At 42.8% G+C, this 15,529-nt stretch overlaps 1 protein-coding gene across 8 annotated transcripts in view; it reads left to right on the forward strand.

Annotated features, from left to right (window-relative positions):
* The window catches only part of PXYLP1 (2-phosphoxylose phosphatase 1), a 63,086-nt gene extending 57,587 nt beyond the window's left edge, over nt 1-5,499 (forward strand). For all 8 annotated transcript variants that reach the window (XM_034957516.2, XM_063602959.1, XM_055110543.1 and 5 more), the window contains one exon: nt 3,134-5,499. In XM_034957516.2, coding sequence (XP_034813407.1) covers nt 3,134-4,071 — 938 coding nt within the window. In that variant the 3' untranslated portion in view covers nt 4,072-5,499. The remainder of the gene's footprint in view (nt 1-3,133) is intronic.
* Nucleotides 5,500-15,529: the final 10,030 nt, after the last annotated feature.

Here is a 15,529-nt window from a genome sequence, read left to right on the forward strand (position 1 = left end):
TAATACCACATGTCAGGACATGGTTTTTCTGAAGTTCTGATCAAAACAAAGTATAGATGTTCCTTAGTTTATATTGTATTTCTGGAAAATTCAGTGAACATTAATATTATACAAAAATGGTTTTGTGTTCTAGACACAAAAAAAAAACAGAATTAGATTCTACAGTCTAAAGTATTCAAATATGTTTTGCACGTGCTGGAATGTCTCATGCTGCATTCAAAAGTTGTATGGGACAGAGACACGTGTCCCTTCTGGAGACCAGCCCCCCAGCCCCTACCCACTAGGTGCCAGGAATGCCTTTCCCCATACTATTGTGATAACTCCACCCCCAAGCCCTCTCTGAAGGCAGTAGCACTCTTGCTGAGAACTGCTGCTTAGATTCTCTGGTTAAAAATAACAGAAAACACCTCAAGCAAAAAAAGGAAATTTATTATAAGAATTCAGGAATGACTCACAGACTCTAAGATCAAGAGTGTGACCAGACCTCTAGAGACTGGAACCAGGAATAAAAAAGCTGTCTTGTCCCTGCCTCTCTCTCTAATTTTTTGCTGTGTCTGTCAACAAAATTACAGTCCCAGCCACACACACAGATGAACTTGCAAATCCAAATTCTTGAGAGAGGGAGAATCCTTGAGGTCCTAGGGGTTAGCATCCATCAGCCCTGGCTAACAGGTCAGGGTGACTGTGCAGAGAACAGGAAGTGAGGGCGCCAGTCTCTGGATCCAGGAGCTGCTACCTGAGAAGAGGCTGGGGGGTTGGCCCTCACACACCTAATCATTCATTCAGATCTTTCTTCTCAATTCATCTATCATCATCATCGTTTCTAAATTAGTGTTACTCTAGAAATCATTTTTGTAATACTGTCTGCTCCTGTTTCCTCATTCTCTTTTAATGGTCATTTTTATTTCTATTTTAAATATCATGAAAAATGCATGGCTGTTATAATCATCTTTTGTCCCTGGTGCACTTACGGCACCCTACAGTAACTATGTAAGGTAAGATTGCTCATGAGTGCCTACCCTGTTGAAGATGCTTTGGCAGCTGCTGAGTGTGAGAGGGTAGCAGGATGAATAGGACCCTCCTGCCTGTCCTAAAGAAGGCTGCAACTGCAGCACACAATGTGCGTGGAGACAACTGCCTGTAATGCCAGATACTGCAGGGCCTTAGAGAGTAAACACAGGCCTTGGAGTCAGACAGACCTGTAGCATGGGGAGGAGCCTGTCTTCCCGGTGGCTGGTGGTGAATTTGATGAGGTAGCATGTGTAGAGTGCCTAGTGCAGTGCCGGCATATGAGAGGCTCCCAATAAATGCAGCTGATGTTGTCATGGTCCAGCAGCATATGGGAAGAGGAAGGAATTATTAACTTGACCAGGGAGAAGAAGAAGGAAAGCACTACAGAGCAGGTAGTGTTGGAGCTTGGAGCCAGGCCCTGGGAGGATTTCCCTAGGAAGAGAAAGGGGAACGGTATGAACAAAGCCATGAAGATGCAGGCTATGTTTGGCAAGTATAAGAAGCCCTAAATAGCTAGAACTTTGTATTTCGGCATGAAAATGTAAGGGTCTAAGAGCATAAAATTAGGACCAGATGGGGTCTTGGGTTTTAGCTCTGCCACTTTTTAACTGTAAATGGTTCAGGGCCTTTGTTTCTTCATCTATAAAATAAGGAAAATATAAAATATAATAATATACCTTCTTCATTGGGTTTTTGTGAGGATTAAATGAGAAAGGCCTGGCACACAGTAAGCACTCTAACTTTATGTGGCCTAACCAAATAAAATAGGCCCCGCAGTGAACTAGGGCGAGACACAGAATCTAATGTTTGTCTCTCACGGTTTGCATGTTTTTTTGCAAAGCGTCTTGGAAGTGCTAAATCCTGTTCCAGCCTTTAGTTCCTGGGTTCCTGGGGGAGTTCTGTTCTCAATACTCTTCATTCACAGTAGGACCCAGACATCCTTTGTGGGTTTTGCTGAGCTGTTCCCTTTCCCAGGGGAACGTATTTCCCTCTGTCTCACAATTTTCAGCTGAAGTTGTCTCATCTTTGCAGTGGGACTTTTCATACTGTTTGGACATCTGAATAAATGGTGTCACTGGTCACAGGGCCTGTGTGTAGAACTCATGCCCATGACAGATTGTGTCCCGTTACCTCCTACTACAGGATGAGAGTGAGCTTGTTTTTGTCTTGGGTTGCCTTCTTCTGCTTAAAGATAAGGCTTTTTCCAATGTTAAAAGTTAATTTATTATCATAGCGTGATAGTTCAAAACTAAAACAGTACTAAGAAGTAAACTTTAAATTCTTGCTTCTACCCATGTTCCATCCACCTCATTTTTGTACCTCCGTCACCCCCAGGGAACCATTGAGATTAGTTTCTTATACAACTTTCCAAAGTTTCTTTATGCAAAACTCAGGCAGCTGCAAATACATATTCTTATTTTTCCCTCTCTTTCTTTTTAAAGGAGCATAATCAACATACTGTTCTACACTTGGCTTTTTTCCAGTACTCTATCTGGGTATCAGGAGATTGTTCCATATCATACAGAGAATGCATGTGTGTTGACGAGTCTGTAAAGCCCCCAGGATCAGGCAGAACATACCCAGCAGGTTATCAGAGAACATTCGGTTGGCAGGCTGGGGAGGATGGGGTCAAGGAGGGGACTCTCCATCAGTGAGGAGACAGCAGCAAGCAGGGAATCTGCAGTCAGCCTTCGCCTGAGCGGTTTCACTGAGCACTCGCTGCACACTGAGGAATGCTGGACAGGAGGGAAAAACCTCTCCTTAGGCCCATGCAATTACAGATATCCCCTGGCTGGGTGACTTCGAACCCTGAGACCAACCAGTCACAACACTTTCCCCAGGGAAGAGGCCAGTCTGGAGGCCAAGTGCAAGGCAGATGGTCCAAAGGCCGTGGTTCTCAAGGCCAGGGCCCCGCTCTGCTCATCCTTCATGAATACCCCCAAGAGGCTCCCTTCACAAGCTGTTGTGAACTCGAGCTTGTAACTTCCACACCATGGGGAAGCAGGCTGGATGCCATTCTCTTGCCCTAAAACACTCCAGAGCCACATGCTGACTCCACCTCCCTTTGCTGTTTCTTTTGCTCAGCTGGAAGTAAGGTAAGCTTTGTGTGCTTGTGTTTCAGGAGTTGTGCAGCATTTGCAGAACGGTCAGCTGCTGAGGGATATCTATCTAAAGAAACACAAACTCCTGCCCAATGATTGGTCTGCAGACCAGCTCTATTTAGAGACCACTGGGAAAAGCCGGACCCTACAAAGTGGGCTGGCCTTGCTTTATGGCTTTCTCCCAGATTTTGACTGGAAGAAGATTTATTTCAGGCACCAGCCAAGTGCGCTGTTCTGCTCTGGAAGCTGCTATTGCCCGGTAAGAAACCAGTATCTGGAAAAGGAGCAGCGTCGTCAGTACCTCCTACGTTTGAAAAACAGCCAGCTGGAGAAGACCTACGGGGAGATGGCCAAGATCGTGGATGTCCCCACCAAGCAGCTTAGAGCTGCCAACCCCATAGACTCCATGCTCTGCCACTTCTGCCACAATGTCAGCTTTCCCTGTACCAGAAATGGCTGTGTTGACATGGAGCACTTCAAGGTAATTAAGACCCATCAGATCGAGGATGAAAGGGAAAGACGGGAGAAGAAATTGTACCTCGGGTATTCTGTCCTGGGTGCCCACCCCATCCTGAACCAAACCATCGGCCGGATGCAGCGTGCCACCGAGGGCAGGAAACAAGAGCTCTTTGCCCTCTACTCTGCTCATGATGTCACTCTGTCACCAGTTCTCAGTGCCTTGGGCCTTTCAGAAGCCAGGTTCCCAAGGTTTGCAGCCAGGTTGATCTTTGAGCTTTGGCAAGACAGAGAAAAGCCCAGTGAACATTCCGTCCGGATTCTTTACAATGGCGTCGATGTCACATTCCACACCTCTTTCTGCCAAGACCACCACAAGCGTTCTCCCAAGCCCATGTGCCCGCTTGAAAACTTGGTCCGCTTTGTCAAAAGGGACATGTTTGTAGCCCTGGGTGGCAGTGGTACAAATTATTATGATGCATGTCACAGGGAAGAATTCTAAAAGGTATGCAGTACAGCAGTATAGAATCCATGCCAATACAGAGCATAGGGAAAGGTCCACTTCTAGTTTTGTCTGTTACTAAGGGTAGAAGATTATTGCTTTTTAAAGGCTAAATATTGTTTGTGGGAACCACAGATGGTTGGGGTTGAACAGTAAGCACATTGCTGCAATGTGGTATGTGAATTGCTTGGTACAAAATGGCCAGTTCACAGAGGAATAGAAGGTACTTTATCATAGCCAGACTTCGCTTAGAATGCCAGAATAATATAGTTCAAGACCTGAAGTTGCCAATCCAAGTTTGCACTCTTCTGGCCTGCCCCATGTTACTATGTGATGGAACCAGCACACCTCAACCAAAATTTTTTTAATCTTAGACATTTTTACCTTGTCCTTGTTAAGAATTTCTTGAAGTGATTTATCTAAAATAAAGGTTGGCAAACTTTTTCTGTAAAGGGCCAGATTGTAAATATTTCAGACTGTGTGGACCAAAAGGCCACATACAGTCTCTGTCATAACTACTCAACTCTGTTTCTGAAGCAGGAAAGCAACCACAGACAGTACGTAAAGGAATATGTGTAGCTGGGTTCCCAGGCCGGACAAAACAGATGGTGACCAGATTTGGCCCCTGGGCTGTAGTTTGCTGACCCCTCATCTAAAAAATAGGCTATACTACAATTGCACTTCCAGCACTTTGAGAACAAGTTGAATACCAAGAATTATTCAATGGTTCCTCCAGTAACTTCTGCTAGAAACACAGAATTTGGTCTGTATCTGACACTAGAACAAAACTTGAGGGTAAATAAACATTGAATTAGAATGAATCATAGAAAACTGATTAGAAGAATACTTGATGTTTATGATGATTGTGGTACAAGATAGTTTTAAGTATGTTCTAAATATTTGTCTGCTGTAGTCTATTTGCTGTATATGCTGAAATTTTTGTATGCCATTTAGTATTTTTATAGTTTAGGAAAATATTTTCTAAGACCAGTTTTAGATGACTCTTATTCCTGTAGTAATATTCAATTTACTGTACCTGCTTGGTGGTTAGAAGGAGGCTAGAAGATGAATTCAGGCACTTTCTTCCAATAAAACTAATTATGGCTCATTCCCTTTGACAAGCCGTAGAACTGGATTCATTTTTAAACCATTTTCATCAGTTTCAAATGGTAAATTCTGATGGATTTTTAAATGCGTTTTTGGAAGAACTTTGCTATTAGATAGTTTACAGATCTTTATAAGGTGTTTTATATATTAGAAGCAATTATAATTACATCTGTGATTTCTGAACTAATGGTGCTAATTCAGAGAAATGGAAAGTGAAAGTGAGATTCTCTGTTGTCATCGGCATTCCAACTTTTTCTCTTTGTTTTTGTCCAGTGTTGCATTTGAATATGTCTGTTTCTATAAATAAATTTTTGAAGAATACCTATACTATACAACTAATGGTTTGTACCTATAAGTCACTCGAGTTATTTTCAAGTGAGAGCCAGTATTTTATTTTTCCCCCTTCATTCAAATGTCATGCAGAGAACCAGTATTTTAAAATTTTATTTTAACTGCCTTACTTACTGCTGAAAGTTGTGTTATCTCTCAAGTATTCAAAGACTAAATGTGTTTTCTTTCCTTCCCACTCACAATATATCTGAATTAGAACTGCTAAACACAGCTTGAAGACTTAAAAATAAAAGTGACTCGGAAGATTTTTTTAAAAATCAATTGATAGTATCTGTTGGTAAAAGTAAATATTGTGGCTAAGAGTCAACACCAAAAGTGTAGATAACAGTTTTGTCTTCTAAGACACTGGTATGCACAGCATCAAAATATCTTCCTCACTATCAAGTTCCGAGACACTTCATTCCATAACAAACACTAAGCACAGAGATGAGATCAGTGGACACAGTCATAGTCCTTGGTTTCTGGGCAGTGGTCTAATGACTTAACTCATGACAGGCCTGGGTGTATACATGCATAATTTAGCTTCCTTGTTTTTATGATTAATACATGCCCACTAGAAAATAACCAATACTGAAAAACAGCTTCAGAAGTGATGTTCTCATCTAATCCCACCTCCAGAGGTAATGTTGTGAGCTGTCTGACATTCTTCTGGAAAAGTTCCATGTAGATTCAGAAATATATGTAGTTTTTAATAGGAACTAGATCATTTTATATATATGTAAATATATATAATATGTGTGTGTATATATATATAGTTCTGTGACTTGCTTCCCTTAAAAATATTTTTCCTTTAAAAATACTTTTAATAGCTTGTATCTTTTAATAGTATGTCTTAGAAGTATTTCTCTTCTTTTTTTACAATGTAATTATTTATTTATTTTTCTTTTTTTATTATATTTTAAGTTCTAGGGTACATGTTCACAACGTGCAGCTTTGTTACATATGTATACATGTGCCATGTTGGTGTGCTGCACCCATTAACTCGTTATTTACATTAGGTATATCTCCCAATGCTATCCCTCCCCCAGCCCCCCACTCCACCACAGGCCTCAGTGTGTGATGTTCCCCTTCCTGTGTCCAAGTGTTCTCATTGTTCAGTTCCCACCTATGAGTGAGAACACGTGGTGTTTGGTTTTTTGTCCTTGCGGTAGTTTGCTGAGAATGATGGTTTCCAGTTTCATCCATGTCCCTACAAAGGACATGGACTCATCATTTTTTATGGCTGCATGGTATTCCATGGTGTATATGTGCCACATTTTCTTAATCCAGTCTATCATTGATGGACATCTGGGTTGGTTCCAAGTCTTTGCTATTGTGAATAGTGCCGCAATAAACATACGTGTGCATGTGTCTTTATAGCAGCATGATTTATAATCTTTTGGGTATATACCCAGTAATGGGATGGCTGGGTCAAATGCTACTTCTAGTTCTAGATCCTTGAGGAATCGCCACACTGTCTTCCACAATGGTTGAACTAGTTTACAGTCCCACCAACAGTGTAAAAGTGTTCCTGTTTCTCCACATCCTCTCCAGCACCTGTTGTTTCCTGGCTTTTTAATGATCGCCATTCTAACTGGTGTGAGATGGTATCTCGTTGTGGTTTTGATTTGCATTTCTCTGATGGCCAGTGATGATGAGCATTTTTTCATGTGTCTGTTGGCTGCATAATGTCTTCTTTTGAGAAGCATCTGTTCATATCCTTCGCCCACTTGTTGATGGGGTTGTTTCTTGTACATTTGTTTGAGTTCTTTGTAGATTCTGGATATTAGCCCTTTGTCAGATGAGTAGATTGCAAAAATTTTTTCCCATTCTGTAGGTTGCCTGTTCACTCTGATGGTAGTTTCTTTTGCTGTGCAGAAGCTCTTTAGTTTAATGAGATCTCATTTGTCAATTTTGGCTTTTGTTGCCATTGCTTTTGGTGTTTTAGACATGAAGTCCTTGCCCATGCCTATGTCCTGAATGGTATTGCCTAGATTTTCTTCTAGGGTTTTTATGGTTTTAGGTCTAACATTTAGGTCTTTAATCCATCTTGAATTAATTTTTGTATAAGGTGTAAGGAAGGGATCCAGTTTCAGCTTTCTACATATGGCTAGCCAGTTTTCCCAGCACCATTTATTAAATAGGGAATCCTTTCCCTAGTTCTTGTTTTTGTCAGGTTTGTCAAAGATCAGATGGTTGTAGATGTGTGGTATTATTTCTGAGGGCTCTGTTCTGTTCCATTGGTCTATATCTCTGTTTTGGTACCAGTACCATGCTGTTTTGGTTACTGTAGCCTTGTAGTATAGTTTGAAGTGAGGTAGCGTGATGCCTCCAGCTTTGTTCTTTTGGCTTAGGATTGACTTGGCAATGAGGGCTCTTTTTTGGTTCTGTATGAACTTTAAAGTAGTTTTTTCCAATTCTGTGAAGAAAGTCATTGGTAGCTTGATGGGGATGGTATTGAATCCGTAAATTACCTCGGACAGTATGGCCATTTTCACGATATTGATTCTTCCTATCCATGAGCATGGAATGTTCTTCCATTTGTTTGTGTCCTCTTTTATTTCGTTGAGCAGTGGTTTGTAGTTCTCCTTGAAGAGGTCCTTCACATCCCTTGTAAGTTGGATTCCTAGGTATTTTATTCCCTTTGAAGCAATTGTGAATGGGAGTTCACTCATGATTTGGCTCTCTGTTTGTTTGTTATTGGTGTATAAGAATGCTTGTGATTTTTTCACATTGATTTTGTATCCTGAGACTTTGCTGAAGTTGCTTATCAGCTTAAAGGAGATTTTGGGCTGAGACAGTGGGGTTTTCTAGATATACAATCATGTCACCTGCAAACAGGGACAATTTGACTTCCTCTTTTCCTAATTGAATACCCTTTATTTCTTTCTCCTGCCTGATTGCCCTGGCCAGAACTTCCAACACTATGTTGAATAGGAGTGGTGAGAGAGGGCATCCTGTCTTGTGCCGGTTTTCAAAGGGAATGCTTCCAGTTTTTGCCCATTCAGTATGATATTGGCTGTGGGTTTGTCATAAATAGCTCTTATTATTTTGAGATAAATCCCATCAATACCTAATTTATTGAGAGTTTTTAGCATGAAGGGCTGTTGAATTTTGTCAGAGGCCTTTTCTGCATCTATTGAGATAATCATGTGGTTTTTGTCTTTGGTTCTGTTTATATGCTGGATTACGTTTATTGATTTGCGTATGTTGAACCAACCTTGCATCCCAGGAATGAAGTCCACTTGATCATGGTGGATAAGCTTTTTGATGTGCTGCTGGATTCGGTTTGCCAGTATTTTATTGAGGATTTTTGCATCAGTGTTCATCAGGGATGTTGGTCTAAAATTCTCTTTTTTTTTGTTGTGTCTCTGTCAGGCTTTGGTATCAGGATGATGCTGGCCTCATAAAATGAGTTAGGGAGGATTCCCTCTTTTTCTATTGATTGGAATAGTTTCAGAAGGAATGGTACCAGCTCCTCCTTGTACCTCTGGTAGAATTCAGCTGTGAATCCATCTGGTCCTGGACTTTTTTTGGTTGGTATGCTATTAATTATTACCTCAATTTCAGAGACTGTTATTGGTCTATTCAGAGATTCAACTTCTACCTGGTTTAGTCTTGGGAGGGTGTATGTGTCCAGGAATTTGTCCATTTCTTCTAGATTTTCTAGTTTATTTGCATAGAGGTGTTTGTAGTATTCTCTGATGGTAATTTGTATTTCTGTGGGATTGGTGGTGATATCCCCTTTATCATTTTTTATTGCATCTATTTGATTCTTCTCTCTTTTCTTCTTTATTAGTCTTGCTAGTGGACTATCAATTTTGTTGATCTTTTCAAAAAACCACCTCCTGGATTCATTGATTTTTTTAAGGGTTTTTTGTGTGTCTATCTCCTTCAGTTCTGCTCTGATCTTAGTTATTTCTTGCCTTCTGCTAGCTTTTGAATGTGTTTGCTCTTGCTTCTCTAGTTCTTTTAATTGTGATGTTAGGGTGTCAATTTCAGATCTTTCCTGCTTTCTCTTGTGGGCATTTAGTGCTATAAATTTCCCTCTACACACTGCTTTAAATGTGTCCCAGAGATTATGGTATGTTGTGTCTTTGTTCTCATTGGTTTCAAAGAACATCTTTATTTCTGCCTTCATTTCGTTATGTACTGAGTAGTCATTCAGGAGCAAGTTGTTCGGTTTCCATGTAGTTGAGCAGTTTTGAGTGAGTTTCTTAATCCTGAGTCCTAGTTTGATTGCACTGTGGTCTGAGAGACAGTTTGTTATAATTTCTGTTCTTTTACATTTGCTGAGGAGTGCTTTACTTCCAACTATGTGGTCAATTTTGGAATAAGTGTGATGTGGTGCTGAGAAGAAGGTATATTCTGTTGATTTGGGATGGAGAGTTCTGTAGATGTCTATTAGGTCCGCTTGGTGCAGAGCTGAGTTCAATTCCTGGATGTCCTTGTTAACTTTCTGTCTCGTTGATCTGTCTAATGTTGACAGTGGGGTGTTAAAGTCTCCCATTATTATTGTGTGGGAGTCTAAGTCTCTCTGTAGGTCTCTAAGGACTTGCTTTATGAATCTGGGTGCTCCTGTATTGGTGCATATATATTTAGGATAGTTAGCTCTTCTTGTTGAATTGATCCTTTTACCATTATGTAATGACCTTCTTTGTCTCTTTTGATCTTTGTTGGTTTAAAGTCTGTTTTATCAGAGACTAGGATTGCAACCCCTGCCTTTTTTTGTTTTCCATTTACTTGGTAGATCTTCCTCCATCCCTTTATTTTGAGCCTATGTGTGTCTCTACATGAGATGGGTCTCCTGAATACAGCACACTGATGGGTCTTGACTCTTTATCAAATTTGCCAGTCTCTGTCTTTTAATTGGAGCATTTAGCCCATTTACATTTAAGGTTAATATTGTTATGTATGAATTTGATCCTGTCATTGTGATGTTAGCTGGTTATTTTGCTCATTAGTTGATGCAGTTTCTTCCTAGCATCAATGGTCTTTACAATTTGGCATGTTTTTGCAGTGGCTGGTACCAGTTGTTCCTTTCCATGTTTAGTGCTTCCTTCAGCAGCTCTTTTAGGGCAGGCCTGGTGGTGACAAAATCTCTCAGCATTTGCTTGTCTGTAAAGGATTTTATTTCTCCTTCACTTATGAAGCTTAGTTTGGCTGGATAAGAAATTCTGGATTGAAAATTCTTTTCTTTAAGAATGTTGAATATTGGCCCCCACTCTCTTCTGGCTTGTAGGGTTTCTGCTGAGAGATCCGCTTTTAGTCTGATGGGCTTCCCTTTGTGGGTAACCCGACCTTTCTCTCTGGCTGCCCTTAACATTTTTTCCTTCATTTCAACTTTGGTGAATCTGACAGTTATGTGTCTTGGAGTTGCTCCTCTCGAGGAGTATCTTTGTGGTGTTGTTTGTATTTCCTGAATTCAAATGTTGGCCTGCCTTGCTAGGTTGGGGAAGTTCTCCTGGATAATATCCTGCAGAGTGTTTTCCAACTTGGTTCCATTCTCCCCGTCACTTTCAGGTACACCAATCAGATGTAGATTTGGTCTTTTCACACAGTCCCATATTTCTTGGAGAGTTTGTTTGTTTCTTTTTACTCTTTTTTCTCTAAACTTCTCTTCTGGCTTCATTTCATTCATTTGATCTTCAATCACTGATACCCTTTCTTCCCATTGATCGAATCTGCTACTGAAGCTTGCGCGTTCATCACGTAGTTCTCGTGCCATGGTTTTCAGCTCCATCAGGTCATTTAAGGACTTCTCTACACTGGTTATTCTAGTTAGCCATTCGTCTAATCTTTTTTCAAGGTTTTTTGCTTCTTTGCAATGGGTTCAATCTTCCTCCTTGAGCTCAGAGGAGTTTGATCGTCTGCAGCCTTCTTCTCTCAACTCGTCAAAGTCATTTTCCATCCAGCTTTGTTCTCTTGCTGGCGAGGAGCTGCGTTCCTTTGGAGGGGGAGAGGCGCTCTGATTTTTAGAACTTTCAGTTTTTCTGCTCTGTTTTTTTCCCCATCTTTGTGGTTTTATCTACCTTTGGTCTTTGATGATGGTGATGTACAGATGGGGTTTTGGTGTGGATGTCTTTTCTGTTTGTTAGTTTTCCTTCTAACAGTCAGGACCCTCAGCTGCAGGTCTGTTGGAGTTTGCTGGAGGTCCACTCCAGACCCTGTTTGCTTGGGTATCAGCAGCGGAGGCTGCAGAACAGTGAATATTGCTGAACAGCAAATGTCACTGCCTAATCGTTCCTTTGGAAGTTTCGTCTCAGAAGGGTACCCAGCCGTGTGAGGTGTCAATCTGCCCCTACTGGGGGGTGCCTCCCAGTTAGGCTACTCATGGGTCAGGGACCCACTTGAGGAGGCAGTCTGTCCGTTCTCAGATCTCAGACTCCATGCTGGGAGAACCACTGCTCTCTTCAAAGCTGTCAGACAGGGACATTTAAGTCTGCAGAGGTTTCTGCTGCCTTTTGTTCAGCTATGCCCTGCCCCCAGAGATGGAGTCTACAGAGGCAGGCAGGCCTCCTTGAGCTGCGGTGGGCTCCACGCAGCTTAAGCTTCTCAGACTGCTGTACTAGCAATGAGCGGGGCTCTGTGGGCATGGGACCCTCCAAGCCAGGTGCAGGATATAATCTCCTGGTGTGTCGTTTGCTAAGACCATTGGAAAAGTGCAGTATTAGGGTGGGAGTGACCCAATTTTCCAGGTGCCATCTGTCACAGCTTCGCTTGGCTAGGAAAGGGAATTCCCTGACCCCTCGCACTTCCCGGGTGAGGTGATGCCTCGCCCTGCTTCGGCTCACTCTCGGTGCACTGCATCCACTCACTATCCTGCACCCACTGTCCGACAAGCCCCAGTGAGCTGAACCCGGTACCTCAGTTGGAAATGGAGAAATCACCCGTCTTCTGCGTGCTCACGCTGGAAGCTATAGACTGGAGCTGTTCCTATTTGGCCATCTTGAGAAGTATTTCTCATTAACTTGCCTCCCTTATCAGTATGTCGTAAAGATATTTCCATGTTAAGATGATAGGTGATTGATTGATTGAGATGTGTATAAATGTAGATGGCTCTTTATAGCCATTGAGTAATATTTCATGGTATAGATTAGACATATTTTAAAAATCTCATTAAAAATCCATGAAATGGCAACTTAAAGCCAAGGTACTAAAACAGGACTACAAGGCTTTACACAGAACAAAGCGGAGGCTCCTTCATTGTGGTGCAGGTATTTATTGATGTGAGGTTTTTGGGGGGTTTTTTTTGAGACGGAGTTTTGCTCTTGCCCAGGCTGGAGTAGAATGGCACGATCTCAGCTCACTGCACCCTCTGCCTCCCAGTTTCAAGCGTTTCTCCTGCCTCAGCCTCTTGAGTAGCTGGGATTACAGGCATGTGCCACCACCACGCCCGGCTAATTTTGTATTTTTAGTAGAGACGGGGTTTCTCCGTGTTGGTCAGCCTGGTCTTGAACTCCCAACCTCAGGTGATCCACCCGCCTCAGCCTTCCATAGTGCTGGGATTACAGGTGTGAGCCACCATGCCCAGCCTGATGTAAGTATTCTTTCTCTAAATTCACTTTAAATGAAATTGAGGATCTTAATCTAATATTGCTATTAAGCCTATTTGAGGGTTTTCATAGACATAGCAGAATTAGACTTTCTGGAAGATTTAGGTGATTCCTTTTTCCAGAAGTCTTAAAGACTGTCTAGAGAGAGGCAGAGATACATGCTTCTGTTTCTCTGAATCTCTGGGAAGCCTTCTGAACAGATTTAGCAGTCCAGACAAGGGTGGGTGTGCCACCTTGTGTTTAAACACAACCACGAGTAGCAGAAAATAGCTGGGGTTTGTGTTGCAGTTGTGGCTTTAAGAGCAGCCAGCACAAAGCTCTGGCCTAAACACCAGTTAACTCCCATTGCCCAAGGCCACTGAACTGAATGTTTGGATTGTCCCCCTGTATTTGTGCCTGCCCAGGAGCCAGCTCAGATGAGTAATAGCTTCTGCTGAAGAGGAAGCGGCTGAATACATCAGAGCGTCTGGGCAGGACTTCTTGAAGCCCGACTGCCAGCGGAGACTGGCCTTGATGAGGAGAAGGCATCCCTGAGGGCCAGCTCAGCTCCTGAGAGCTACAGAGCCCCTCAGCAGAGGGATGGCCTGAGGCCTGCCTTCCAGACAACATTGTCAGCAGTAAAGTTGGCCATGTAGTGCCAACTACGTGGTTTCCACAAGTGTTTCTTCATGAATCTTCACAACATTCTGAGGAAAGTCCTAGTTCCCTAATGTGAATGAGGAAAACAGGCGGGGGGAGCCCGGCAGGGGTTGAAGTCACTTTTTCAAAGGAAGAGTCAGAGCTGAGTCTAACTCAAGTTCACATGATACCAGTGAACTGAAGAGCACTTATAGCTGGGCATGGTGGCTCATGCCTGTTATCCCAGCACATTAAGCCCAAGAATTTGAGATGAGCCTGGGCAACATAGGGAGACCCTATCTCTACAAAAAATTAAAAATAAAAAAATTAGCTGGGAGTGGTGGCACATGCCTGTGGTCCCAGCTCCTTGGGAGCCTGAGGTGGGAGGATTGCTTAAGCCCACGGGGGTTGAGGCTGCATTGAGCCGTGATTATGCCACTGCACTCCACCTGGATGACAGAGTAAGACCCTGTCATAAAAAAAAAAAAAACCACTATATGAGATACCATGGGAAAATTTACACCATTTCATTAATCTTCACAATAGTCCTACCAGATAGTATATTTGCTGGCAAATATCGATGAATAATATAATAGGGTTAAAGCAGTTCTACATTTAAATCTAAATGGTTAGGGGAATATTCCAACTCTGCCTCTAACCATCTGTGGCTTGCTATTCTCAAGAAAACTTACAATGTAAAATGTATCTTTGCAGCAGTTACATTACATTCAACCACTAGGGGGCAGCATCAACACAATTTTTCCAGTCTTCCATCTGTAAAGGAAGCAGGGTAGTTTGAGGGTGTTTTAATAGGTTGAGCAGCTGTGCAGGTTTGCCTGGCACTGAGTAGTTTCCCAGGATGTGGGGCTTTCAGTGCTTAAAAAACAGGAAAGTCCCAGGCAAACTGGAACAAGTTGGTTACCCTGGTGTTATATGTTGAAATGGTAGTGACAATACTACTGTCATTCCCACTTGTACAGAAAAGGGAACCACGAAGAGTAGTTCGTCTGAGGCTCCACATGGCTGCTAGTGTGCAGCAGAGCTGGGATTCCCACTGTGCCCATATCACACGCAGGACCATGCTCTTAAGCAGGGTATGTGATAATGCCTCTTGAACCATTTAGGACTGCCTTTGGTTCCGTGCTGCCGAAACCTGATGACAGTGGCCTAAGCAATAAAGCCTTTCACTTTCGCCAGTGGCGCCATTATGTCATCAGGAACCCAGACTCCTGTTCGCCTCTCACTGGCCAGAGTGGGGCCCCTTGGCTACCTCCGCTGTAAACGAGTCGAGGGAAGTGAGGATCTTTATTGGGCACACTGCTGTCCCAAACAAGCTCAGCCTCCTTTCACTCAAGAAAAAAGGGAAAGTGGGTACTGGGTAGAGAACTCGCAGTGACTACCACACTCTCCAAAGCCACCATTACACTGAAGGTGTGGATGCTGCACCACCCTGATCCCCCACTTCAGGACTTCTTCCCCCAGTTGCTGGTGGTGCTTGGCTGTCAGTGCTTTCAGGGCACTGCTCTGGAGCAGAGAGCCATCTGCTGAAGGACAGGCTCCTTCCCAGGGCAGCCACATCCAATGATTGGTCAGAATAGGGATTGGAAGGCCCAGGGACAACCCTGAGGGGCCATCTCAGCTTCAGAGCTCTTTTGGGGTCAAGCCAAGGCCTTGTGACTGCAACATAGCCCAACTTCTGCCTCATCCAGCATCCTTCACAGTGTTGAGAGCACTCCCCAGCAACCCCCTGCACACACATGTGTCTCAGACTCTGCCTCCTGGGAACTGACCTGAATGGAAAGCAAGCAAATCCTAGAGGCTAAGGTCTCTGCTAGCATGGGCAGGAA

The sequence above is a fragment of the Pan paniscus genome, chromosome 2 (genome assembly GCF_029289425.2).
Source record: "Pan paniscus chromosome 2, NHGRI_mPanPan1-v2.0_pri, whole genome shotgun sequence".
In the NCBI taxonomy this organism is placed as follows: Eukaryota; Metazoa; Chordata; class Mammalia; order Primates; family Hominidae; genus Pan; species Pan paniscus.